Genomic DNA, 26892 nt, shown 5'->3' with positions numbered 1-26892 from the left:
GTATCTCTACTCTTTCTAATATATATGAAGAAGTAGAGAATGAAAAACTAAATTTCCAATATAAACTCAGTATGCATAATTTAACTTCTGTGACCGTTTATATTTTCTAAAATAGACTATAATCATTAATGCTGGGACTTATTTTCCCTAATATTTTCTGTTAGCTATTTCAGATAAACCTGGTCCTGAGCATTCTGGAATCCAACCAGAAGAAAATGGCCCCAGTGTTGATACTGTCTCTGGAAATGCAGAGGAAGAAGCCTCCTGTGAAAAAAGTGCAAATCAAGACATTTCAAGTCAAAGTACTGAATCCACTGCCAACTCGCTTGCTGCGAATGATGAACCTCAGCCACACCCAGAATCCTCAGGGCTTGCAACTCCAGACGAGTCCTCTACCAGGACCTCGGCTCTCCAGGAAACTGATGACAGTGATGATGATCCTGTTCTCATCCCAGGGGCAAGGTATCGAGGAGGACCAGCACACAGGTTAGGGGAATACTTATCTCTGCTATTGCTTGGCAAAATGCCTTTTTTTTTTTTTTTTTTTTAATTGAAGATGTAGAAATCCACATCTCATATCCGTAATTAAAATAAGTTGTTCTTTGACGACTAGCCAAGAGTTTGATGGCAGAGTCTAATTTGCCTGTATGTGAGATGTGTATAGCTATATATTCCCTCCTAGCCAGGCAAGCTCCTACAGGTCTAATACCTGCTTGTGCTTATTTCTTGCCTGCTGAATACCCCAGTGCTAAATATTTGCAGTTCATTTTTTTATTATTCTCCCTGTAGTCTTAAGTATGGAAAGTTCATAAATTTGTGTACAGGGACCTACATTTTCTTTCTACTGTACTTTAGGTGTTCCTACTTTGGCAAAGGAAGAGCTTGTAAATGTTGCTCTTCAGCAACGCTGTGTTTGTCTGTAGTACATACATGAAGACTGATGTGTTCAATTTTTCATTCTTACTTCTTTTTCTCTGAAGAAGAAACTCTGTAATCCCTTTCCTCTTGTTGGTTATTGAATATCAGTATGTACGGCAGTAAAAAAAAAGGTAGATTACTAGTTGTCATCATTAATAAGAGATGCATTTAGTAAGCTTTGCGTATTTTTTTTTCTTGTAAAATATAAACCACCATACATACTTGTTTGATCGTTCAGTAAACTTAGCCCCCGATTTGGTATTGCTGCTTTAATGTCTTTGTTCTTGGATTTTTTTAAAAGCTGTAATAATTATTTAAGCAACATCTCTATTCTCAGACTTAAGAAAATACCTTTTTCAGTTGTTTTAGATGGTACGTAACCTAGTGTCAGATGCCTTAGCTTTACTCCTATCCCATTCAAAGGCAGCATTATCTTGCTATTAATTTCTTCCACTAGCAATGCAAATTCTTTACAGGAAGCATTACAATATGTATTCATTCGGAAATGAGAAAGAACTTAATAGTTGTGCATAGAAAAGGTTTTGAATAATTTGCAGTTAAAAAAAGAAAAGTCATAAACCACTACATTGTCAGTAGTGACAAAAAGAACAGTCAGTGATTACTTATTGTACAGCAGGAGTAATTCTGCGCACTAAGTGACAGTTTTTTATGAATAAACCAATATATACAGATTCCGTCTTAATCCATTAACTTTCTGTGCAGTACTAAGTAACTGTAGGTAAGTATCTAATGGCAGAAATAGTTCCCACCGCAAAGCCAATGTTCATGATGATCTAGTGAGTGAAGAGCAAGCTGTGAAAAGCCCTGCGATTTTAGCCCCATTTCTGTTTTCAAGCAGGATTCTTAGCTTCTCTTCATGCACCTTATGTTGTCTCTACGATGCCATAGTTTTTGTAGTAATGTAGTAAGAATGACACTTCCAGGTATCATAGAGCTGTTACGATTTCCCACTAGTGAGGACATCTTAAAGGCAATTACACTTCATCTGACGTGCTTTTTTTTCCTCCTTAGTGTGCAGCGAGATTTCTTCCTGTAGCAGTTTTAATTTATCATATAGGAAAGTTCATTCAACTAAATTAATGATATAATTAAAATTCCCCCTGCTTCCTTATTTTTCCCCCAAATAAAATCTGACAAAAGTTGCTCTGTAGTCAATACTGGTTTAGCATTGCCTCCAGGCTTTAATTACTCGGGCTTAATGCCCGACCAATTAATCTTGTTCTGCTTCGGTGTGTGTGCGAGGAGTGAAGTCTTCTAGTTTAACTTCTGAGCAGTCAGATATCCGTTTACATTACGTTTCCTCCTATTCTTCTGGTTTCAGGAGTTTCTAAATGCCCTCTGAGATACTGAAGAAAAGTAAGACATCCTATGTGTGCTCAGAGGAATTTGGATTTCCAGGGAGAAAGCAGGCACTGGTGGTCTTAAAGGCTAGCTTAGTATAAATACTAAGCTTAAATAAGCTTAGTATTTTTATCTCATATGAAATAGAGTGAAAGGAACTGGAGGTCCTCTCTACTACTACTGCAACAGTTGTTACAGCATATAATCCCTTTCATAAACTGATCCAATTTATATAAAATCCCCCTGGCCCTTTAAGTAGTGGGAAGCTACCTCAAAACATTGCTGCTATAATGGGTATAAATTGACTAAAATTAGTGGGTTTGTGCTAACGTACTGTTTTGATTGAAACCATTTTTTCGTGCCCAGTGCTGATCACTTGAACAATGTTCATCCTGTCCATTTTCGGCTTTTGTCTCACTAGACTGAGTGCCAAGTTTTTCTCCCTCTTAGCAGTAAGAATTTGTGGTTTTCCCACCATTGTCCTGGTTCCTATCTGTGCTTCTCCATGTTCCCCTGCTTTCCTGAATATGGTAGACCGGAATTGTACGCACTGCACCGTTTGGATTTTGCTAGGATTAATGGTATGAGTATTGCTCTTGGTCTAGAGAAGATTTCCTGAGACACAAGTAGTTATATCCTTCTCCTCTCTTGCTTATGGTTGTCTCGTAGTGGTAGCTTGTGGTCAGACACAAGATGAGTTAGTCTACTGAAGTCTTTCCTACTTTTGTCTTTTCTAATTAATGTGTTCTTATCTTTTACCAGAAGGAAGCTCGGAAGTGTATGACTGTCAATTTTATACTACTGAACTTCTACCCACCTCTTTCTTAAAGTCCTACAGTCCCCTGTATATTCATAAAGTTACCCAACCTCATGTCCTCAATGCGCTGCATGAACACATTCCTACATTTTGCTCAGACTATTAGCAATATATTAAACAAAAATGCCCGCAAGACTGGTGCGTAACTCCACCAGTATGCTTCCTATAGGCTTACAATTTTCTCTTTTCTCACTTAGTAAATTGTGTTACCTAACAATTCCTTTACTAAATCTCATTTTCTCAAGTTTATCTAATAATTTAGTTTCCAATGTGTCATCCTATAAGATAATTAATGGCATTAATATAGAAGTAATAAAGTAGATTTTTCTCTCTAGGATGTCTAGGGGGGAGTTGCTTTGGGGCTTTTTTGTTTGTTTGGGGTTTTTTTCCTTTCTGGAGAAGGTTATAAGGCTACTCAGCAATAATCTACCTTGTGTGAACCTATTTTATGCAGTGGCAAAGAAATGTTTAATTCTAATTTTTCTAGAGGACAAAAAATTAAAAAAGAGGCTGTAGCCTTCTGAAGCAGAATGCTGAAAGCTGTTTGACTAATAAGCCTTTTCCAGTATATAGCATTATTATTATTATCTGCAACAAGTTTAGGGTTTTTTAGGTTCTGTTTTTATATATGTAATAACTAGCTGTTTATATCGAAGAGGAACTCCACCGTTGGGGAAATGAAGATAAAGGAAACTGTCTGAGAGTCGTTTTCCCACTGTAAAGGACAACTTTCTCCACTGAGAAAGGAGGGGTAGACTTCTGGTTCTGTACTCTGAAATCATGATCTTAAACTACTTCTTAAGGAAAAGAAGTGGCAGAAATACCCTTTTGATAGCTCTGTTGCCATCACCTGCAGTTAAATACATGGAGAACTTCCTGCTGCATCAACTCCACTAGTCTCAGTTTAGTTTTAGTAAGATGGATCTAGATTTCAGATTTATGAATAGAATGTTGTCCATTTTGCAAATCCAATGTGTACAGAGCTTCCATTATTTGAATTTTGTTTGGGTACAAATCCAACTTTTAAAGTTTTCAAACCAAGGATTTGGATCTTTTTCTCTCGCTTACATTGAATCATAGAATCGTTATGGTTGGAAGAGACCTCAAAGATCATCAAGTCCCACTTTCTATCCAATGCCACCATGGCCACTAAACCCACTAAACCATGTCTCGAAGCGCCACATCTAAACGTTTTTTGAACACCTCCAGGGATGGCGAGTCCACCACCTCCCTGGGGAGCCCGTTCCAATGCTGAACGACTTAGACATAATCTAAGAATAGATAGAAGGGACATAGTCTCTTTTTGTGGATGCTTATAAATCTCAAAACACAATGAGGATAGATAGTTTATCGCCAACCTGAAATTGAACTGTCAGGAAAGACTATGCAACAGGTACGGAAACACAAATTTTGCACCCACTTTGATATTTTGAAAAGAACTTAGAATAGTAGTGGCAAAATGTGTAGAAATACCACGATCCTTTGGTTGATAATTGGCTAAGTCAGCTGAATGTTGACTAGGAATCAGCTCGGAATAGTTTTCACACAGAAGGACATTTCTTTGAAAGAAATAATTGAGAATGCGATGTCTGACTTTTTTCGGTAGCATTTCTGTAGCCACTGAGCATCGCTATAGGAATGGTGAAGATCAGTGACTATGAGAAGCTAAATAGTTATTTAATTTTTTTATTGCTGTTGGGCTAGTCAATACATGCTCCTTTTAACAAGAGGTATAAAGAACTGCACAGGATTTTTCTAAATTTAAAAAAATGAAACCCATTTTGTACAGGAGAAGAGTTTAGCTAGATGCTCAACAGAGAAAATAACCTTCTGGGCATTTTAGGGAATCCACAGGAAAAGATCCCTTCTCTTATAAATATGAGGAGATAGGCAGGTTTTTAAGTCTCGAAGGACGCATGTAGCATGTCGTCTTTAAAACTTAGTAAGTCCAGCAAATTTAGTTGGAACAGAGATAGCTGATATGGCTGCCTTAGCACTCTCCTTTGTAATCTGAGGGGGAAGCTATGCAAAATGTATGTTCTTCATGCACAGAGAGTGCAGTTTTGAATGGATTGATCTTAATTTTCGCCAGTTAGTCAAAACAACTCTCTGAGGGTTGCTTTCCTACTTAAACGACTGAATTACTTTTGTTTGGACTTTGACAGAAGCTCAGCTATGAACGAAGGCTAAACCTGGAAAATATTAAACTAGTCGGTTAAAATTTCAAACAAATCTGAATGTAAAATGGAAATGATTCTGCAGCTGCTTCCACTTCTGCTACGATCTGTGAAGAATTAATGCATTTTATAAGATCAACTTTGTGTACTGTTATGTAATCTGAATACTATTTTTGCTGAAATCAAAGTAGTCTCATATACTAACACGTTGAGGAGAAGGAGTCTTCTCAGTTGGAATACGTAGAGCGCATTTTGTAATAGATGCTAACCTTTTAAAAACATGATACCCAACGTTTTTGAATGACTTCAGTTGTTGTTCCCTTTGCTAGATATAATATCAGAGGAACAGCGATAGGTGATAGAATAATGAGGTAATTAATTATTTTCTTCCTCCCCTCCTCCTTTTTATTGCCGTATAATGGATTTATCAGGTTCTTGTTTTTCATATCTAACTGGCATTTTAAGAATCGCCATACTTTAAACGCTATGAATTACGGAGCATATTGCTTGAGTTCCATTTAGCTGCATGTATTGCATGGAAATGAAAAGAAGTGGCAGTGTACACATTTAACAACCTATTAACCTTTTTATTGTGTGCCATAGAAATTAATGGAATTTGAAAAGTGTGTAGTTTGTGAAAAGCAAATACCTTTTTCTGTTCAGCTGCTGAGGAACGTGTCAAATTTGCATGTGCCGCTGCTGACTTGCTTTGTCTGGTAGTAGAGAACACCCAGTTCTGGACAAAAATATAACAATACATCTATCAAAGACCATTTGTATTTTTTGCTTGAACAAGTTTATGGAACTGAGCGTAATTATTAAGGCTATCTTTGATAATACGTATTTAGCAAGATACATGCTAAATCTTACACTTCTTTTAATGAAGTTAAATGAAAAAGTGACTTGATTTCGTGTTCCTCATTGAAATAATTGAGTTATTTGCAAGAACACAACAGGCAATTTGGACAATTGTGTTTGGCCACACGCCGTAAGAGGGAGAAACCATCTACTGTGATTTAATGCCAAAGGCAATATATAGGCAAAATGGCACAAAATAATTCTAATGGTGAAAATTAACCTCTTGGCTTTGTGTGGCTGGAGAGGAGAAGACTCAGGATGTGGTTTCATAAAAGACTTCGCCCGAGTCCTGGATTTTAAATGCCTACAGGGAAATAGCGCAGACATGTATGTCTCTGTCTTACTTTTCAATCTTAACTGCAATTGGAATACATGGATTTAACTCGGCAACTTTCTTAAAGGTTCAGGAATCTGTGTACTCTTTGTACTTTACATTTCACGATAGGCGTTCTTTCTATATTAAACATCCTTACTGTGGAGTTATTTAGCTCTTCAGTGCAGCCTATTTGTTTCATATTGCTATAAATTTAATATAAAGATGAAAGATGCATTTGGCACAGAGTTTTTTATCAGTATATTTTTCTCTGATTTTCATTGTCATTCTGCAACATATCAGGTGAAAATTTAAAAATGTTTTGTAGCTGAGAACAGTTGAAACATTGGTGGTGTTGGAAAGCTGGCAAATGACTAAGGAGTGCATTATGTTAAACATTTCTTTTTATATGATCAACAGTGAAATAACTTGGGCTTCAGGGTAAAATTAGTGTGCTGTTAACATGATGGTTTTGCCCTTGTTTTTGAACTATCTTAATGCCTGAAATTTGGCAGCAGTAGTAAATCTCTTCCGTAGGTTCAGAGGTTCTAAAGGAACATGGTTATTTGCTAATTAAAATCAGAAATACAATCAAATCATGATATTTAGAAAAGGGATCTATTTTAAGATGATGGTGGTGGGTTAACCCCGAGAGGCAGAGCTCAGCCCCTCAGCTGCTCACTCACTCTTCCCCAGTGAGATGGGGGAGAAAAATTGGAAGGATAAAATAGTGAGGGAACTCATGGGTTGAGGTAAAGACTAGTACAATGGCTTATTAATTCATCACCTTCCTGAGCTGGATTTGACTTTGGTGATGATAGCCAGCTTGTTAGGACGCGCGGTTGGAATTCTTGAGCAGGAGCATGGTAGCTGGCAGGTGGATTCCTCTACAGGATCAACTAGGAAATGACCTTAAGGCATCAGAGAAGTAGGTTCTAAATTAATGATTATAAGCTTTAGGTTCCCTGCAGTTGTTTAGGATAGGAAAAATAGTTCAAATGAGAAGATGGCATTAAGTGTGTGGGGGGGAAATAACAGCTTGAAAGAGCAGAAGAGAAGGAACCAGGGTTTCTGGTACTTAGCGAAAAGAGACAATGTCTGTCTGTAAGTAAATTCGGAAACTTAAGAAGTGACAAAAATCCTTAATACTGGAGGAACTGGTATGGAGCTCAATACTCAATACGGAGCTGAGACAAGAGGGAGGGAGAAAGGAAGCAAGTACACGTGAGCTTTACGGCCAACTGCTGGAACCTAGCTCGACCTAGATGATCGGTCTGCGGTAATGGTGTTTGGAAGATGTAGGGTTATCTAGGGTACCAGATTAATTTTATAGCAGCCACTGTATCTGGATCTCTAGTGGAACAAAATTTGTAGCAGAATTCCTGGAGACTGTTTACAGATTCAGTTGATGGATAATTGTTCAGTTTTCCCTCTTTTGAAAAACATATTTAATTTTGACTGTCTCTCTTCTAACTTGCAGATAAGCATAGTTGTTTTAAAACATACAGAGAAGAGCCAGAAATTGTTGAGTAACATAGATTGGAAACTGAGGTCTGCAGCACTCTCAAAAAAAATTATATATTTTTTAAAGGAGCAATATGTGACATACTGTGCTTTAAGAAACAAAGTGGTTATTTAATTGTGCAAAATGTATAGATTTTAGTTTAAAAAAAATCCTTATTGCACTTCAGAATTTCTAAACATACAGAAAATGCCATATGTGAATTTTTTTTTTAAGGCTTAACTTCCATGTTTACATCTTTTCCATTTCTCTCTGTGTATAATACATAGCTGTGGATTAGTCTGCATCAGGGGGGTTTTGCGGGTTTGGATTTTTCTTTTGAACCTATGTTTAATTGAAAGAATATAATGGGTTCACTTCTAAATCCCTATTCCACTCATCTAGGGCTTAATTTAAACGGGCTTTTGATAATTGACGTTTACAACAATCGACTTTGAAGACTTCAAACCTGGCTGATCATAAGGTGAAAAGTTGTGCTCTGGTTCATGTCTATATTCTTACTTTTGGAAGTAATATTTAAATATTAGCTTTCCACAAGACACGCTCCATTGAAGTAATGAAAGTACCGTACATCATCTTGGGCTCAATCTTACTGAGACTACACACACCAACTTTATTGTAAGGTATTGCACTAAGGTACCACAAAAATTGGCAGAACACACTTAAAAAGGCTTTATACCTGCAGACAGCAATACTGATTTATTCTGAAGTCAGAGCACTACCTACAGTATAAGGGCATAACTAAAACAAAGTTCAGTTTCATTGACCGTACAAGACCTAACGTTTTCTGTACCATAGAATTAAGGACATTAATCTATATCCAGCATTTCGCGGGCATCTTCATTATTTGATGCCTGAATGTGAATACATAATACAACTGTAGCAATTGATGGAGTTGCTTGAGGAGTGCTGACACAATGTGCATAAATTTTGTTATCTGACGTTTTGTGCCTGGAAGAGTACGCGGTTTGGAAGAGAAGCACCAGCTCACGGTCAGGCTTAGCTTAGGCTGAACTTCAGCACAGTGCAAATAGCGTAGCGGGCTTCTTTATCGGCTGATGTTCCAAGTGATTAGGCTACTATCGAAGTTTCTGTTGGCACAGAAGAATTGCTTGTCACAAACAGAAATGAAAATTAAAAAGCCACGAAAACAAATATGTTGGATTTTTTTTTAATTGTTTTCTGTGTGACTTAAAAAAATTTGTAGAAATTCTGTAGTTATGGAAAAGTAATACCTCTCAGAGAGAATCCTTTTTTTTTCCTGCAGTGTTCTTTGTTCTGAAATGTCATTAGATTGGGCTTATATTTCTCTTTTCTGGAGAAGACTCGCCTCTGCCAGGTTCCTGCTTTTAGCGTATGTTACTAGAGTGCCTGATAACAGTATCACAGTTACAGCCCTGCGTGCTTGGCTGCATTCGCCGTGTTGAAGGTGATCATTGACTTTACAAGATAACTAAATATCAATCCATTCATGCCTTTTAAATTAAGACCTAAAATCAGGATTTTTAATTCACAGCTAAATTTAGTTGAAAGAGAGCTTTCAGCAAAAGTTGCTTCTGTGCTTCTGCTTTTTTTAAAAAAATGCATGATTCTGACTGCGAAATAGTCCTGAGGGGTTTTTTGTAATGTCTGCATTCAAGCCTAGGGGAATTTAGAGGAGGAGATGAATTTTTCTAGAACTGTTTAGATGAAAAATTGTGCAAGAAACTACTTTGGGTTACCGATTAGTTACTTTAATACCATCTTCTAATCCCAAGTAACCCTTCTGAAAGAGCTAGGCACGCCTACTGCTTTGTCAATCCTAATGGTATTTAACTTCTCAGCTTTTTCACCGCGCATCTTTTATTAATTAATTAATAGGGATGAATATACCAAAAATACAAATAGCGGTCATAGTACGTGATAGACGTAAGGCGAACAGGCATGCTTCTGAAACCAAAAGGTCTTACTGTGCTGAAGAGCTGTGTGGCTTCTTCCAAAGCGGTGTGATCGCCGATGGGGTTGGTAGCAGAGTAGTTGTTACTACATGATTCTTGCTTTTACTTTCTCTACCCAAACCCCATAATTTTTAAAAACAAGTACAAAACCAAATATGTCCAAATAATTGTTTAAAGTTTTTGAAAGTGTTTTATGTAGCCTATCATATACATGCCACTTTTTCCTTCACATAGAAGTAAACTGTTAAGGAGAGTAATTCTGTGGTCTTTAAAGCACAGTAGATAAAGAACGTGGGCTTTTTTTTTTTCTCCGTTGTATGAAGACTTTGTGAAGAACTCTCTTCTTAAATCTGTTGAAGATTAAAGTTGAGACTCTGTGTATTATAAGGACTAACTAACAGTATATTTATTTATTTATTTAGTATAGTATAAGAAGGAGGAACTAGAAAATTACCTAGATATGAGATTTTGAGGGGATAGAAAACTCTCACAAAGGAAGTTGTAGTCTATTTTTTCTGGGATTGTTTGCTGGACAAACTTCTAAGAAATGTATTATAATAAATAGTCTACTGTTAAGTGGATCTATTGTCTAGTGCTTAGAGCTTCTAGTTTCTATAAAAAAATAAGTATTAAAATATCTTTTAAAAGCGTAGCTGTATTAGATGATCTTAGCCTGACAGTTTGTGGTTTGTTTGATTGTTTTTAAAATCTGTAGTAATGACTCCTTACTTGCATTCATTTTCCTTCTTTGCCTAGCTGTAGGATAACACTTACTTTAGCTCCATTTTTTTTGGTGCAACTTTCTCCTATGATAAAAATGAAACGAAAATCTAAGCAGACCACTGACCGAGAGAATTAGTTATGAGATAGATCTGGTGGCTTTTTTTTTTTTTTTTTTCCTGGAAAAGAGGACTTGTTGCAAGAGTCTCCAAGACCGGTGACTAAAACATCGTACCACATTACCTGTGGACAAATTCAGGTTACTAGCTTTCGGGTAGCAGTGTACTGAGGTTACAAATATATTCAGTTCTGGCTCAGTTTACTTTTCCGGATCATATAAATTCCTGTCATAGTTTGACTCCTTGCATTCTGCTAAAATCTGTACCTGCTCCTTCTTGAGAGTGACGTTCCCCTTGGACTGTGTTCAGGACCTCAAAGCTAAGAGCAACCCTGACATGGAATAAAAGAAGAAAAATTTAGGTGCAGGTGCTGGGGTGTGACGCTGTGGTTATAGCTGGAATTACGGGGATCTGGAAACTTAAGAGCTAAACAGGAGAAATTTGGTATTCACAGATTAATCAAAAAGTGGATTCCTGGAATTAAATATTCACAAACCAAAATACATAATTGAACTAATTTTTCTCTGTTGTTCTAGGAAATCTTCAGTTGTATCCCTCACTGCTAACATACGGGATAGTTGCTACAATTGATCGCAAATCATGTCCTGCCTTAGTCGGAACTTTTTTGAAGCTGTTTAAATCTTGAGTCTTGCCATACAGAAATAGTGCAGAGAAATACATTTAACGAAATTTTGGGGAAAAAACTAAATCACACTGGAAGGTGCACTAGATCCTTAATAACTCTTTTAAATTTTAAAAACTTCTGGTTTGGCATAGATTTTTCACCTCAGAATTTTGCTACCTCATTATGGGTGGAGGATATCTATAGCACTGAAGAATAAAATAGCATGTGAATTTTGCCAACAGCTGAAGTTTGCTCTTCAGAGAGGGAATAAAATGTTGCATCACTTGACGTTCCACTGTGTTGCATGCTATTCTTGTTCTAAGCCAGGATGGAAAAAATTAAAGTCTGTAATTTTACCTTTGGGATAATGTTGATGTCTGTTCCAAACTTATGGAGAGTGTGTTTGAGTGCCTAATTGTTATTTTATAGTCCTTTTTGATAGCCCGTTTCAGTGTTTGGAGATGGACTCTCAGCAGTGTTCTCTTTGTCTGCAATTTATAGACGATCTGCTGTTGCCCGCATTCAGGAGCTCTTCAGAAGGAGGAAAGAAAGAAAAGAAATGGAAGAACTGGAAACGTTGAATATTAGACGTCCTTTAATAAAGATGGTTTATAAAGGTCATCGGAACTCCCGAACAATGGTACAAATTCTTTGTCCGTTTTGGGAACTGTAGAGGTTTTATGGACTGAATCAGTGTAGCTGCCACATTGAAAGCTTGCCAAAAAGGATATTGTAATTTTGTAAAGTAAGCACTTTTTTCTTGTCCATTCAGCCACATAATTTGCTCTAAATGAAAATTAAAATTAGTGTGACTCAGGTGTCACCATGCTAGGCATTTGAGTTTTCTTGAGTTTAAGACCCTCTCCTCTTAACTGCCTTTGAAATCCTGGGTATTTTTCTTAACTTCTTTTTCATTTTGTCTGTCAGCTTAAGCAGTATAAAATATAGCTAACTTCAAAATTATGATTTAATCCTCACTTTCCTTTCCAAGCTCTTTAAAGGTAAAGATTAAAGAATAATTTTGAACAGCTTGGAAGGGAAAGTGAGGATTAAATCATAGTTTTGAAGAACCTTGACATCTCTGAATTAAAAACAAGGAAATAGCGCTGGTTATTAAATTGTAATCTAACCACTAGATACAGTATTTTGTATGAAAAAGAAAAAGTATTTTAAGAAAAATGCAGTTACTGTGGAAAGCAGTGGTGCACGAGAAACGATTGCTCTTTTCCTTGCTATTTCTTTTTTTGCTTTTTACAGCGTTTTGAAGATGTGAAGTTCTGAGTACTAGGTGGTGAAGAAGCAGGTGTATTATTTTGCAGATGATCTGAGAAGTAGTCCCTTTACCTCCAAAAGCAATTTTCTAGAGTTTGTGTGAATGGCTTTGATGACACTGGGGAAAATGCTTCAGTAAATGCGTATTTCAGTCTACGCAAGCAACAAGGCTTAGAATAACCTTTGATGAATGACAAGGAGTTTTGCACTGTATTTCAGAAATGAAATTTAATCGCTCAAAACTCCGTTAGTTTAAAAGTCATAGCATCAAGCACTTTGTAGTTAAGAGATATTAAAGCTAAGCTTGCCTAAGCGGTCTTAATTCAGTCTCCATCTGCGTATGTGTTGTTATAGAGATTATGTCACGGATTTTGTTGTTTGCTTGCTTTGGGATGTGGGTTGATGTTTTTGTTTCACATGAGCACCTATGACAAGGAGCGCACACAATGAAAGACGATGTAATTTTCCCTGTTGGTTTCTATGGTGGCAAACTTCATTTTAATTTATTTTTTGGATCGATACCCTCTTTCCTGCAAGGCAAGGGCTGATGGTATTTCCCTTTCATATTTGTGAAGAAGACAGCTTAGAGAGGTCTTGTTTCCAACACACCTGAGCAGCCCAGGGATAAAATGGTCTTGTAAATTACATGAACATGAACCATTTTTTTATACATATATATGTGTATATATATACACACACACATATATATACAAGAGGAGAGTGAACTAGGGTTATGCAAGCAAATTGAATAGCTCTGGTACTTCCTTACTTTTGAGAACTTAATTTGGCAACCTTACCATTTTTTTACTAAGCATATTTTAAGTGTAATTCTTATATTGTCAGAAAGCAAAAGTTGTGTGATGTTTGCTTGTACCATTGGCAGGTTTGGAACAATTTTATGTCCGTTGCATAGATCTCTGCCATGTAACCGCTCGAGTGATGTGATTAGAGTCCTGGGAGTTACTGGGGTTTTATGAAACAGACCTGAAATATGGCAGCAGGGGTGTGATGGGAGTGGAATGATGGGGGGTGAGATTTCCTATTTCTCTTTAGCTCTTGGAGGGAAAAAAAACCATGCTCTTGTGAGCCCAAACTCCCTTTCTTTTTTTTTTTTAAATTTGTATTTTGCCATGTGCCTGTGGTTCTTTGTCTCTCCTGTCTCTTCCTCGCTATTTTTCCCTCCAGTCCTAGTCTTATTTCCTTTCATATATATGCCATTCTTCCTCTATTCCACTCACCTCAAGTCCCCCTTTTAAAACATTGACTTTAAAGACACTTTAGAGCATCTGTGTGTAACTAATAAATGGGAGAAGTTGCGTATGCGTACAGTAGAAGCGAGTGTGTATATGAGTTTGAAAACAAAATTTTTAAAAGTGAATTTCAATTCTCTTAATTTATGTGGTGCTATTAGGTTTTATGATTGTTAGAAATGTAAAATCAGCAGTTATGTTAAGAGAATACAAAGGAAGCAGGAAGTAGTCATAATTGAGAATTAAAATATAAAGTTATTTATTACTGGAGATAATTTAGATGTATTTCTAACAGGATAATGCAAAATATATATTAAGAGGAGCTATAAGACAAAAGCTGCCAAAAGATGAATATATTGGAAACACATCTTTCACTACAGAATCCAGGAATGCAATTTCTCTGGCTTATTTTTAGTCATCAGGATGACTTTACTGCAATGACTGCAGTCATATTCTATAGACAAAGATCTAGCAAGCCTGAAATTTAAAACTGGAAGTACTCATGCTGGAAATAAAGTACGTATTTTTAACAGCGGTAAGGGTTCAGCTTACTAATATGATTGTTTATCATGGTGATTTTTAAATCAAGATAGCCGGGGCAAAGCACAGAGCAAGACAATGTCTCTGTCCTTTTCTCCAGTGCATTTTCTGAGAAAACGATGCAAAAAGAAAAATAAGGATGCAGGCTCTGTCCTCTTTAGAGCTCTATTATGATGTGTTACTTGGAAAATAATTCCATAGTAGGGTTCTGTGTAAATGGTCTCAAAATTCTGTACCTTATGCCAGAGATATTCTTAAATACCAGAAATTAGGAAATTATTTTACGCTGAACTTCAAACATTGGACATCATCTGTGTGAACTCGGAAAGCTGCTGCATAGGAAACGTCTGTTTATATAGGTATTTCTTTTGCCCAACGTATGTCAATTTAAAGCGTTCGTAAGAGGTACTGGTAACTGTTTAAAGTCTAATCTTGTGTGTAGGATTACATTTTTAACTTCCAAACTCTTTTCTCCAGCGCAAACTGGGGACTATCGCGGAGCTTTCAGCTTCCATCTTGTGACCAAGTTTCGACTCTTCTTGAAGCCATGTCCCTCTCCTCTGCCACCCCACCTAACCTCTCCACCTCAACCTACATAGATGGTGCAGGACAGCAATGGAGAAAGATACTGCTGCCTATTTAAAATAACCATTGTTAAATTATTTTGATGTCCTACTCCGAGTAAAATCAGAAGTGATTTCTGAAGAAGATTCTGATCATTAGTGAAGGAGGCCAGCCATTCTTGTTTGCTCAGACTAATTGGCTTTGTTTGGGTTACATCTTTTCAGGAAGGGAGAGCAAGAGAGGCCTTGGCATGGAAAGATTGTTCTACATTTAATAAAGCTGATAGTTGCTTCTTGAAAAAAAAAAATACTCTAGGTTGGCTTTTTTTGGCTTAGAAATAGAATAAGCCACATTCTTTCAGGCTGTAATCATGAGGGTAACTTGAATGTAACAGGTGTAGAATAATATCAACATTATTTTTCAAGGAAATAGATATCTGATACTACTGACACTTTTTCCTGGCCTGCAATTTCTCTGTCATTTACACGATCCTTTTCATTGTAATGCTACTCTGTTTCCTAGGACAGACTGCTTCAGCTGCCTTCAGTTCCAAAACTGATGAGATTGCAGATCTATGAAACACTCAGGGAGTCTGAGTTTTCCCACTGAATTAGTAAATACACAATTAATAAATAATACAGCATTTACTACACAAGTAATTATTGATAAATAAATAGCATTTAAGAAATAAAATAGTATAGTTTAATATAAATAATAAATATATGAATCCATACAAAAATATAACTGATGTATAAATGATTATCAGATAATACATTATTCTTATAATCCTATGACTATAATCTTATATCCTTCTGAGGAGAGGGATGGGAACAAAGAGGAGAAAAAAGTTCAGATTTATTGACTCACTTGTCTCCCAAAGACTTTTTCAAGTCAAGTACATGTCAAGTTAGCTATCTTGTCACTGACTGTATCTGCTTTTTTCTTTAATTGTCAGAATCGGGGCCAAGACAGTCTAGCCGTTTTGAGGGGAGAGATGGTCACTTCATTAGAAAAGTGTTTACAGCATTGTTAGCAAATGCATATCCAGAACAACGATGCTGATGAGACCATGAATATTTATGGTGCTTAAGACAGTAGGTTTAAATACCTGCCGAATTATAGCACTTGACACAAGGAAAAGGGAAATAGATGATGTGATAAACCATTATATAGTATACTAGTCGTATAGCATTGAGCATACTGTGCCCTAAAAGCACCCCCTTTTCCTTTTACCCAGAGGATGACGATGTTCCTCTCTTCATCGGATGGAGAGAAGATGGTGGGGGACAGTCGCTTCATTGACTGTGAGGCACCGCAACAAACTATGCAGTTGCGGTGAGAGGCGGCTGGTTTTCTGGAAGCCTTCTCAAGGACCTTGGATCTTTCGTCAATGCCCTTCAGTCAATGGCATGTCCAACCCAGTTGTGTTCCCTCACAAACAGATGTGCACACTTCAACTCACAACGCCCTGTTTGTGAATTTCCTCCTATCTTTTCTGGTTTATGAAAAATTCTTAAGTAATTTGTGCATCTTTCAAGTAAAAATTATTACCGTGCTATTTTCAGAGGTGTAGAATTTCCTCCTTCAAATATACAGTTCTACGATCAGAGAATGTTTTATTTACAGCCGGTTATAATCCAGGGTCAAACTACTGTGTTACCAATAACATTATGGAGGACTTAGCTGAAGGCCAAAACCAAAGATCATCCAATTATAATTTCTGATGAGTAAGTGATTTAAAAATTAACATAATTTGTGTGATGCCAGTCCAGTCAGTGCAAAGTAAAATCCCATAAACTGGCCCAAGGTGCTAGAATGACCTTCAGTGTGAACAGGAGGCCCTCAGACATCTCACTGCTTTTGTAAGATAGGTTTTACTTTGCTCTCTAAATTTATACACAGCAACACATGTATTTAAAAATAAATAAATAAATGAAAATAGTCCATGTTGGCAATGTACTACACGTACTCTTTGCTGATAGCATGGGAACACATGCTGATAGGTGACAAACGTTAGCCATATCACTTCCAACACTTTGCAAAGGTGCTCGGATACCTCAACAAAGTAACGATAGGAACAACGACGTGAAATAGAAGGTGTATCAGTGTGTCAAGAAAACTGTGATATTATTGGTTCTACTTTGCAGGGAGAGGTGCTTCTACTTTCATCTACTGTTACTATAATGGCTGGAGCTGAAGGGTCATTTCTACCCAGATGCCTTCCTTGTACAGTGGCGTATAACTTGAATTTTGGCCTTGGACTAAGAAGTCTTTGTTCTTCTCTGCTTGACTGGGGGGGAGAAAAAAATCCTAAGTTTGATTTCGTGCCCTCTTTTCATCTGTCAGACTCAGTTAATTCCCATAATTTGGAACGTGACAAATCTGCTGTCGTTTATTTCCAAACTGCTCGGTCCTCCCCAACTCCTCTCCTTTTTTCTGTTAGCAGCCACTTTGCTCTGGAGATCGAGAAACTTCTGAATTCTCTTTTTTTTGATCATTCTTCTTAAAATGTTTCCTGTAAATTTGCTTAAATGTTGTTTCTGCATATGCAGAGCTCTTCCTTCAGAGGCAGTGTTATTGCAGAAACGGGAGTGTACTCCTTGCTGTGCTTTACACTAGCTAGTCTTATAAAGTAAATTTTATTTTTGTTTTTACTGCAGATAAAAGAAGCCAATTTTTGGGGATCTAACTTTGTCATGAGTGGTTCAGACTGTGGCCATATTTTTATATGGGATCGACATACTGCTGAACATCTCATGCTGCTGGAAGCTGATAATCATGTGGTGAACTGTCTTCAGCCTCATCCGTTTGACCCAAGTAAGATGATCATTTTGCACAGTCTGCATGCTCAGGTTATCTGTAATAACGCATTTCAAAGCTCAGTCTTCAATTCTTTGCTCAATAGAGCATTGTCGTGATTAATGCGCTGTTGTGTGTTTTTTCCCATCTAAATTAAGCAATACTGCTTTTGATTTTGTCTTTAACTAATGACCTTTGGCCTTTGAGTAAGGCCCTCCTTACTCAATAACATCTTGGAATGAAAATGTTACTGATATAGTATTTATAGAAAGTTAAGATGTAATAAGAATCTCCCTTTCTTGCACTCCCTAATACATTAAATGTTTTCCCTGACACTCATAAGGGATATATGGAGTTACTGAAATGCCAGCAACACTTTGGGAATCGATATTGGAATCTGGTCTTTGCTTGGCTCTCCAAAAAAATTAAGGGGTGTCTCAGTCTCACTGGGTCTTGTAAGATTAGAAGAATGAATAAAATTCATAGAAATTCTATTAATTTGTATTTAGGGGAAAATATTGATAGAAAAGGTGGGCTAAAGTAGTAGAAGGAATCATATGTCATCTGACATGTAGATGGAAAATCTGAACCATTCTGTAGCTTCTGACACAGTCAGAGAAAGTATTTGTGTTATTTCTTTTTTCATAGCTCACATGGCTGTAGAATAACAGTAAGCTGTAAATAAATAAGCAAATAAAGTTGCTATAATAATACTGGAAGAGGCTGAGTGTTTTTCAGACAGTTTGTGGAAACGTGACATACTGCCTTACGTTGAATAAGCCTTGAACTTTTAAATGCTTAATCGAAACTGTGTTCCCATACATGTTTGGAGCATGTGGCTAGGTTGGACGCTTCTTTTGGAAGCACCTTTCAAAATGCTCTGTAGCTTGACTGATTTCTTGATGGAGCGCAACTGTTTCCCTGTCACACACTGAAGGTGTAATGAAGAGGTCATCCACCTTGTAGGAGAGTTAATCTTGTACAGTTTTCCAGTTACTGAGATCTTCCTAGCCAATTTTTATTCCCGTAGTGGTTTTGTGCAATGATCTAGAGAATGTTCTGCAACTTTTTGTTTTCCATATTCTAACAGGTGTTTATAAGAGCATCCATTCCTTCTTTATATTTGAATATCAAATAAATTTACATGAAATATTTTGACATTGGATAATTTCAGTGTAAGTTTGAAATTATCTTGCTCCTGTCTTGGTAAGTGGGTCTACAAATCCTAAGGCTTTGTTATTAATGCATAGACTTATAGGCCATCAGCAGAAATACAGTAGTAGTGGCTGGGGTTGTTCTTACTTTCTGCTCCTACCGTATGTATATTCTGGTGCTTTTTTTTTTTAATTTAAAAAAGGAGGCTCTTGATGTTTGCACGTATTTTCTTCATATATATATATATTAAAAAATATGCAATCTATAGCTCACATCTGGTATGGAGACTTAGTAATTACCTAGCTGTATGTTCAGCATGGAAAGTGACATTTGCAAGTAAGTGCTTCAAGTGAAGTATTTTTCTTCAACTCCAGTTAAGTGCCGAAAATACTGGTAAAGACATAACATATTGAATTTAGAATTACTATTACTTATTTCTAGTTCTGGCCTCTTCGGGTATTGATTATGATATAAAAATTTGGTCGCCGTTGGAAGAATCCAAGATTTTTAACAGAAAACTTGCCGATGAGGTAAGAACCTTTCCTCCTTTTTCAGAGTAATGTTGCGTCTTCCAAGTCCATAAAAGCCTTTGGTGCAAATTACTGATATTGAATTAACAGAGTTATTTAATGTTCAACAAATGAGCTACAAATAAAAAGCTGCCCTTGATAATAGCTAACTTTCATATCATTGGCAGCACACAGAGGCACATTGTATTTCATTTACCCTCCTAGAAATTGTACGATATGATCTGGTATTATGTAGATGAAAGAAGCTGGAAAAGGTATGAACAGTCAGGTATAGAAGGAAAACTGGTGGGAATTAAGAAATGAAGGTAGTGCCTGTCTTTGAACAAATAAATTAACTGAAGGAAATGCAAAGATATGCAGAAGAACAGGGAGTGCAAAAATCAATCCTATTAAATATTCAGTGGCACGAAAGGGAGTTAAGGTTAAGATTGCAAATTGGGAACCCCGTGGAATAACGCAAATGTGGCAAGCCCAATCAGTTATAAAAGTCCATATATAAAGTTAGGTAACACATTGTTTACATACCCTCAAAGCAATAACAATGTATATAGCAACTGGCCTACGATGATCATATAGTTGGCTGCTGAATAATCATATTTTAGTGATTTACATAACATCTAACATTTTAATAAATTATGGTTTTGTGTAAGTAATATAATAGGGCAAATTTGGTTGTAGGGTGGTTTGGGGGTTTTTTTTGTGCAATCTCCTGGACAGCAGGGATATAGTAGACTGGAGATTTTTAATTATTATTTCTCTGTATTAGTGCTATATATATATCTATACATATAAAACAAACAGAAACCCACAACCCTTAGCCACCACTCCCCCGCCTCCCTGAAAAAAAACCCAAACCATCCACTTGTGAGTTCTGAGCCTTTCCCATTATTTTAACAGTAGTGACACTGAGTGAAGTGACATTTCTTTATATATTGTATGATAGTTTTAATGTGTGACGTGTTTTGGAGCCTTTGGCGTTTAGAAATATTGCTAAACATAAATGTGTGCTAAAAGGAATTAATGTACCAATACTTTTGTCACTTAATTTTTAATAATAACAGATTATTTTGAGATTTCATGATTTTTTTCTTTAACTAAAACTGTAGAACTTTCAGAAAATTTGACCTCAGTATGGTTTGTAATTTTACATGTTTTTTTGTTTTGGTTTGGTTTTTTTAATTTAATCCCTGTATTGAAATACCTATGTAGAGGACAGGAGAGGTTCATAGAAATAAAATAGTTTCCACCGTGTTAAGTTGGGCTAGAGTAAGCGTCCAACATACCTAAACTGAATTTTCCATACAAGGGAAGGTCTAGGGAGAAAGCATTGTGTTTGGTATAGATACAGAACCGGATTTAAAATTGAGAGAGAGGCCATGACCTTAGTAATAGGAAAAGACAACGAGGATGGGAACAAGTCTCTGAATAGAGAAAAAGCATCCGAAGGAGGCTGTCAGAAGGATGTTACAGATGATGCGCCAGGGAAATAGGAGGTGAAAGAGGAAAAAAATGGTAGCCTGCTGTCTTCTCAGTTTGCTTCTTTTAGGGAGTGATCAGCTGTGCAAAGTGCCTGGTAAACAGATGAGAATGACAGAAAAGAGACGCTTTGATTTGGCTAGGAGAAGGCCGCTGCGGACATCTGCACCAACATGTTCCTCACAAGAGGAACAGGCTTGAGAAGGAGTCTTGGGGAGAAAAAGAAATGCATTCTTTTCCTGCCTTACAGCAGCTGATCTGGGAGGAAGGATTGAATAACGGTCAGAACTTGTCTCCACCTAAAGAAATTTTTATGCTTAGTGGGAACGAAAGAACATAGCCTAAAAGCTGAGAGACGAGCTAAGGTGTGGGGTTAGAACTTAACGGGAAAGCAAGGAGGATGACAAGGAAGTACCACGAGGAAGGAAGGAGGCGAAAGAGCTGAAAGCATTCATTAGTCAATTTTTTTTTCCTTGAAACTAAGACAGTAGGAGCTGGCTCTTTGGAGTCATTTAGAGGCAAGCTGTAGATCTCTTTAGAAAGAATTATGGAGCTGAAGAATGCTCCTGAACTGGGATAGAGTAATTGCTTCTGTTCCTTGGATTTTCTCCAAAAGTTTCAAGCGGCATGAAGGTAGGAGTTTAGGGTAACCTCATCTTTCTTCCTTCCCACGTTCTTGGCCAGCGCTGGTGCTAGAACTTTGTTCTCTATAACGGTTGCCGTCTGTAACAGCACTTTCTCTCATTGGTCCTCCTTATTTTGTGCAAGATCTCATTTCCAAAAGTTTTTCTCAGTTGCTTATCTTAATATCTGTCATGCATGTGGACAACGGAACGATGACCTTACTAGAATATTCTTTAGATAGACAATTAGATATCTCTAGGCAGAGTCCACTGTCTGACTTTTCTTACCATATACCATTTGTGTAACTGTATTGGAGAGTTAATTATTAAAATGTTGCTCCCTTACTGTAATTTTGGACTCTGTAAATGCCTTTTGCATAGGAACTCTTGTATCTACAAACCCATATTGATGCAGTACAATCTTGTGCTTATTTTTGATGCTGTTTTTTCCCCTTCCCTGCTTCCAGGTTATAACACGTAATGAATTAATGCTGGAAGAGACCAGAAACACTATTACTGTTCCAGCTTCTTTTATGTTACGAATGTTGGCTTCATTGAATCATATAAGAGCAGGTGAGAGAGTTCTGAAGAGCTTGTCCACCACATTGGTCTATGAAATAGCAGATGGATTGGGGAACCATCAAGATCTTCAGCTGTCTATGGCTACAGTTGGGGTTGGTGAGAAGATTCAAGGGTTGTTCAAGGGTCTCTTAATAGAAATACTTAGGAATTGCTTCTTTAGTGCGAGACTTGCAACATTTTTGCAGCTTTTTTTTTTTTAACCTCAAAACAAAGAGCAGGAAAAGAACAAAATACATTTTTAGATGTTACCATACTATCCATCCTGAACTAGCTTATTCGTCATGTAGTACTAATTAGATGTGGAAAAATACTCTCTTTACTAAGGGATGATCTTTAAGGTGAGTGCTGTGTGATGGGAAAGCTGTTGGGGATGACTGGAATGAGTCATAACATAAACTGATTGTCGTTGTGGGCTTGGAATTGTCTAGGGGTGCAGGAGAGTGTGAAGATCCAGGATTGTGGGCGATATTAACGGGGCTGCTGGCAGCTGTTCCTGGGGCAGCAGGTACTAAGGTGTCCCTCCAGGGAAGGGGCAGTTCCCTAGGGACTGAAATTGGTGATAGGAAGGGCTGCATGGAGAATCCTCGTTGGGAACTGGTGTTCCTGGATGTTAGTGCTGAAGAAGTTGACTGCAGTGGGTCGATACTGAAAGATGTAGGACAACAGAGAGACATCCTCCTGGATGGGAAGCAAGGAGATGAAGTTTTGGGAGGCTGGTATGACGTATGGGGCGGAAATCTTATCAGAACTGTAGATGAAGGTAAAAGTGACTGTAAGTAATGAATGTGGGGACCTCCGGCCCCAGAGCAGTGGGCTTAGAGTGAGGAGGTAGGACGGGAGCTCTGCCTGGGAGCAGCTGCTGCTCCTCTTTCACCTCTCCCTGATCTGGGAGAATTCGAGGGCCAGGAGGATGCCACTGTACCCAGCCCGGTGGTATGTCTCGCCACCGCTGTAAGTGCATATATTAGTTTGGGGTTTTTTCTTCATTTGTTATTACTTCTTTGGAGTAAAATGCTCAAAAGAACTGCCCAATGTGCGAGTTAAACAGTTTCAGCAAAAATCTGTGTTACGGCTGGGTGGAGTATTTCTTAACCTGACAGCACGTGTTGTTTGAGTGATAGATTTTGAGCCAGTCATGTTCCCGCACACATTTCCGTATTTGCCTTTCTCTAAACATTTATATCAAAAAGTACTTTTTCTGACATATACTGTGACAAGAGAGCGATTCCCCAGTTTTCGGGAGTATACAAATTTCCAACCACAGCTCTTCTAATTTCAGCTCCCCAGAACAGTGTTTCAATCCCTTGTGTTCACCTCTTTTTAATATTGTGCTTGCGTTCATCTTTCCTGTGCTGACAGCCAGTCAGCAGCTACAAGGTTTTTTCCTTTTGTACACAAATTTCACTTTTATGCCTGGAAACCCTTTAGAGCTTTTCTCCTGTTCTCCTTTCTTGTGATAACATTTCTACCCAATCTCCATACAGACTTTCTTTTACCGTATAACCCACAGCCCCTGTGTGTTGTGTAATAGCCCAGGGAGATCGTACACTAGAAATATTTACCAAAACCTGAAAACTTTAGTTCTCTTTACTAAATCTCTGTGTCTTACAGACCGATTGGAAGGTGACAGATCAGAAGGATCTGGTCAGGAAAATGAAAACGAAGATGAAGAGTAACTGGCAGTTGTGATCAAGCACCTAGACGTTAATGGAATTTGTATAAGACATTAATTATATTTTTCCTTACAGAGCTTTAGTGCAATTCTAAGGTATTGCTTTTGGATAACCTAACCTTTTGTTTTTGAATGACTGTGTGCATGACTTTGGGAGAGTGTGCAAGTAAAATAAGCAAAAATGTTTTTAAAATGTTTTGCCATGTATGAGGGGTGCTAGAAGACGCAAAGTGCAATATTTTCCTTAACCTGCAAATGTGGGAGCTTGGATCAATGTTTTAAAGTAACTTTCATTATAGTAAAAACGTTGGTTCAAATAAATTTCTATACCTGCTGTTTGCATGTTTGTTGCTTTCTGATTAAAAGATTTGGTTGTTTTAAGTAGTTTCGTGTTTTTTCTTTGTGCAACCATTGATTTTTTTATTTATTTATTTTTTTTCCCCCCACCTTTTAACTATAGCCACGTTGCTGCCTTCATTTGCATTCTTTCTTACGATGCTTGTGAAGTGACAAATACAATCATTTCTCACAGTGAGCTCTGTGACTTTGAGACCCTTTGCCCCTCGGTTCTTGCATTTCCACGGGTGTAACCCACACGTACACATGCAAAATTTTTTCTCCGTCAGTCTTACCATAGTGCCACTTTGCATTCTCCACGCTTGAATCCGTAGTGCTGCTGAAATCGTTGTGTTTCACTAATAGATCCATGCGCACGCATTCTTTGCAACAGCAGCAGATAGATCGTAATTTCCACTGGGTTTAGAATAGAGAAAACGTAGCGCAAAGGAACACCAATTCGAAACTTCCCGTGCGTTAGTTCCTAGGAGTGATTATTTGGCTCTACCCTTCCTCTGTAGATTTTTTTGGATGGCGATGGGGAAGGGGAAGTGAAGGAAGGAAAACGGAGCAGGGAAAAGAGCAGCTTTGCTCAATGGCTGTTCTTGCCAAGGTTGGCGGATGCTGAGAGGCTCCATTGGGAATTACAGAATGCCGGGAAGAATTCCGAATCAGATCGATGAGAGTACCGGAGGCTTCATTACCCTGTTATCATTAAAATATACATTCACCACACCATCTTCACTAACTTTGCTTACATCAGGAAAACGAATTCCCCACACCACAGTCTGAATAACATTATCGCGACATTCTGATCTCCTGATTCGCAATGCAGGCAGGCTGAAAGGACGTGGGGAAGGGATATAAATCACAGAAATAGAGGGGGCTGGGAAAACTGAAGCTATTTGAGAAGATGATGAGAGATTTATGAGGGAAGAGAAATGGGAATTTTATGGAACTCAACTGGCAGCAACAGTGAAGACACTCGGGCAAGGGAAGAATAACGTGAGAGGAGAGGAAAAGTGTGAGGAGATGGACTGGGTGGTTGGTTGGTTTTTTTTTTTAAAAAAGGAGAAGATCAGAAATTACTGAGGAAGAGCAAAGTATAGAAGCTTTCAAAGTGATCCAGTGAAGGGAATTTAGGAAAGGAGAAAAATAACTGTGGGGGAGAGAAGGGTTTGGAGGCAGAGGGTGCTGAGAAGAATGAAGGTCTCAGAAGACCGGAGTGTTGTGGAAAACGAGGAAACTTCACACCCAGAGGAGATCGGTGCGACAGAGGATGGAAATCTGCTAAGCATTTGAGAACGTATCGACCGCCAGCAAGGGAGAGTGAAAGAAGTCAAGGTAAGTTGTTTGGTTTTTAAGGTATAGAGTGAAAGCAATGGCTGATATTTGTCTTTTCTGGTGACACGAGAAGGAGGACTAAGTGGTCGTCTTCTTGGAGAAGGGAGCAAAACATTAGTTTTTTCCTCGTGACCTATCATTTTGGGCAAGCATTTTTAGACCAGCAAGAAATCAAAGAATATTTTATGATTTTGTGGTACACCTATTTGGGGATGGGGGGAACACAGTTGTCTAGAACTATTCAAACCTTATTGCTCATAGCGCTGCACTGAGCAATATTTTTACTATCACCTGTAAATTAGCCTTGAATGTTTTTAACAGAACAGTACTCATTAGATTTTAAAGAACTATACAGTAAATACATATAGTTTACTTAATGTATATATAAGTGGGATTGTCTGCTCTACTTTATCTGTTAGCAGTAAGAGGAACAAAGCCGTGTTTCTGTTCTGTGTGGCATCTGTTACAAGGGTGGACCTCTTCCACAACACGGGGTCCTGAGCAGTTCTGTGAACAAAATACAGTTAACGTAATGTTTGATGCAGTTGTTGGGTCTTTTGATGATATTTGAGATGTATTTGCTTCCCAAGAGAATGACCATGGTGTTTCTGCAGAAGCTTGTCTCTTTTTATTTAGAAATTATTAACTTTCCTCTTGAAAACAAATTCTTTCTTAAGTAAGTATATGGAGGGGATACCCTTTGTCTTCACTAGAGAGGCTTTATAAGTCATCGCTGTGGATGTCTGTCTTTCTAAAAATAAAAAAGCTGCTTCTGCCACTTTTGCTTTAGTTGTAGCAATTGCCAGCAAAGAGCATACAATATAAAACAAAAGCAACAATCTTGTAAACATCTTTTTTTTTTTTCAGAGTTCCCCCATAAGCACGTTATTCCAAAAAGATCTCTTATTTATTCAAAGGCTAGATACTAACTTTAATTCCAGATGTTTAGCTGTGGGCTTACAGATTAAAAGGCAGGTTGAATCTCAATAAGGGCAAAAGTTTAATAATTGGAAGCTTTTTTTTTTTCCCCAAAAACTTCAATGAAGCTTTTTCAAGCAGTTTTAGAAAAATTAAGGTATCCATAGTGTCCGAGTTAGGTTTTTTTTTTTTTCATAAACATTTAGGTAATGGGCTAAGTCTCAATTCCTAGAACCATGCCACAACAGGAGCTGTTGGCAGGAGCAGGAGGGATGCTGGTAATTCTAAGAGTTTGCAGCAGCAAAAGAAAATCTGAAAATGTTCTTCAAATGTGCGTCGAAGTTAATAAATAAGGAATAAACCAACCCACAATCCAAAACCTGATAATTTTAGAAGCAAATCTTGTGATCTGGGTCTGATTTCAGATTGGGGGCTTTGAGGTGGGTGGTGTTGCAGGAGGTCC

The 26892-nt window shown here is 37.6% G+C and overlaps 1 protein-coding gene across 1 annotated transcript in view; it reads left to right on the top strand.

The window, feature by feature from the left end:
- The window catches only part of DCAF6 (DDB1 and CUL4 associated factor 6), a gene marked incomplete at its 5' end in the record, with an annotated part of 82302 nt that extends 58087 nt beyond the window's left edge, over positions 1-24215 (top strand). The window contains 7 exons of the mRNA XM_009700879.1: positions 165-486; positions 5604-5645; positions 11870-12008; positions 17655-17811; positions 19390-19478; positions 22045-22150; positions 23771-24215. Of these exons, the coding sequence (XP_009699181.1) occupies positions 165-486; positions 5604-5645; positions 11870-12008; positions 17655-17811; positions 19390-19478; positions 22045-22150; positions 23771-23835 (920 nt within the window). The remainder of the gene's footprint in view (positions 1-164; positions 487-5603; positions 5646-11869; positions 12009-17654; positions 17812-19389; positions 19479-22044; positions 22151-23770) is intronic.
- Between the last annotated feature and the right edge of the window lie 2677 nt (positions 24216-26892).

Source organism: Cariama cristata, unplaced genomic scaffold (assembly GCF_000690535.1).
Source record: "Cariama cristata isolate BGI_N322 unplaced genomic scaffold, ASM69053v1 scaffold6220, whole genome shotgun sequence".
NCBI classification, from domain to species: domain Eukaryota; kingdom Metazoa; phylum Chordata; class Aves; order Cariamiformes; family Cariamidae; genus Cariama; species Cariama cristata.
The sequence above is the reverse complement of the archived record's forward strand: the minus strand, read 5'-3'. Positions and strand labels throughout refer to the sequence as shown.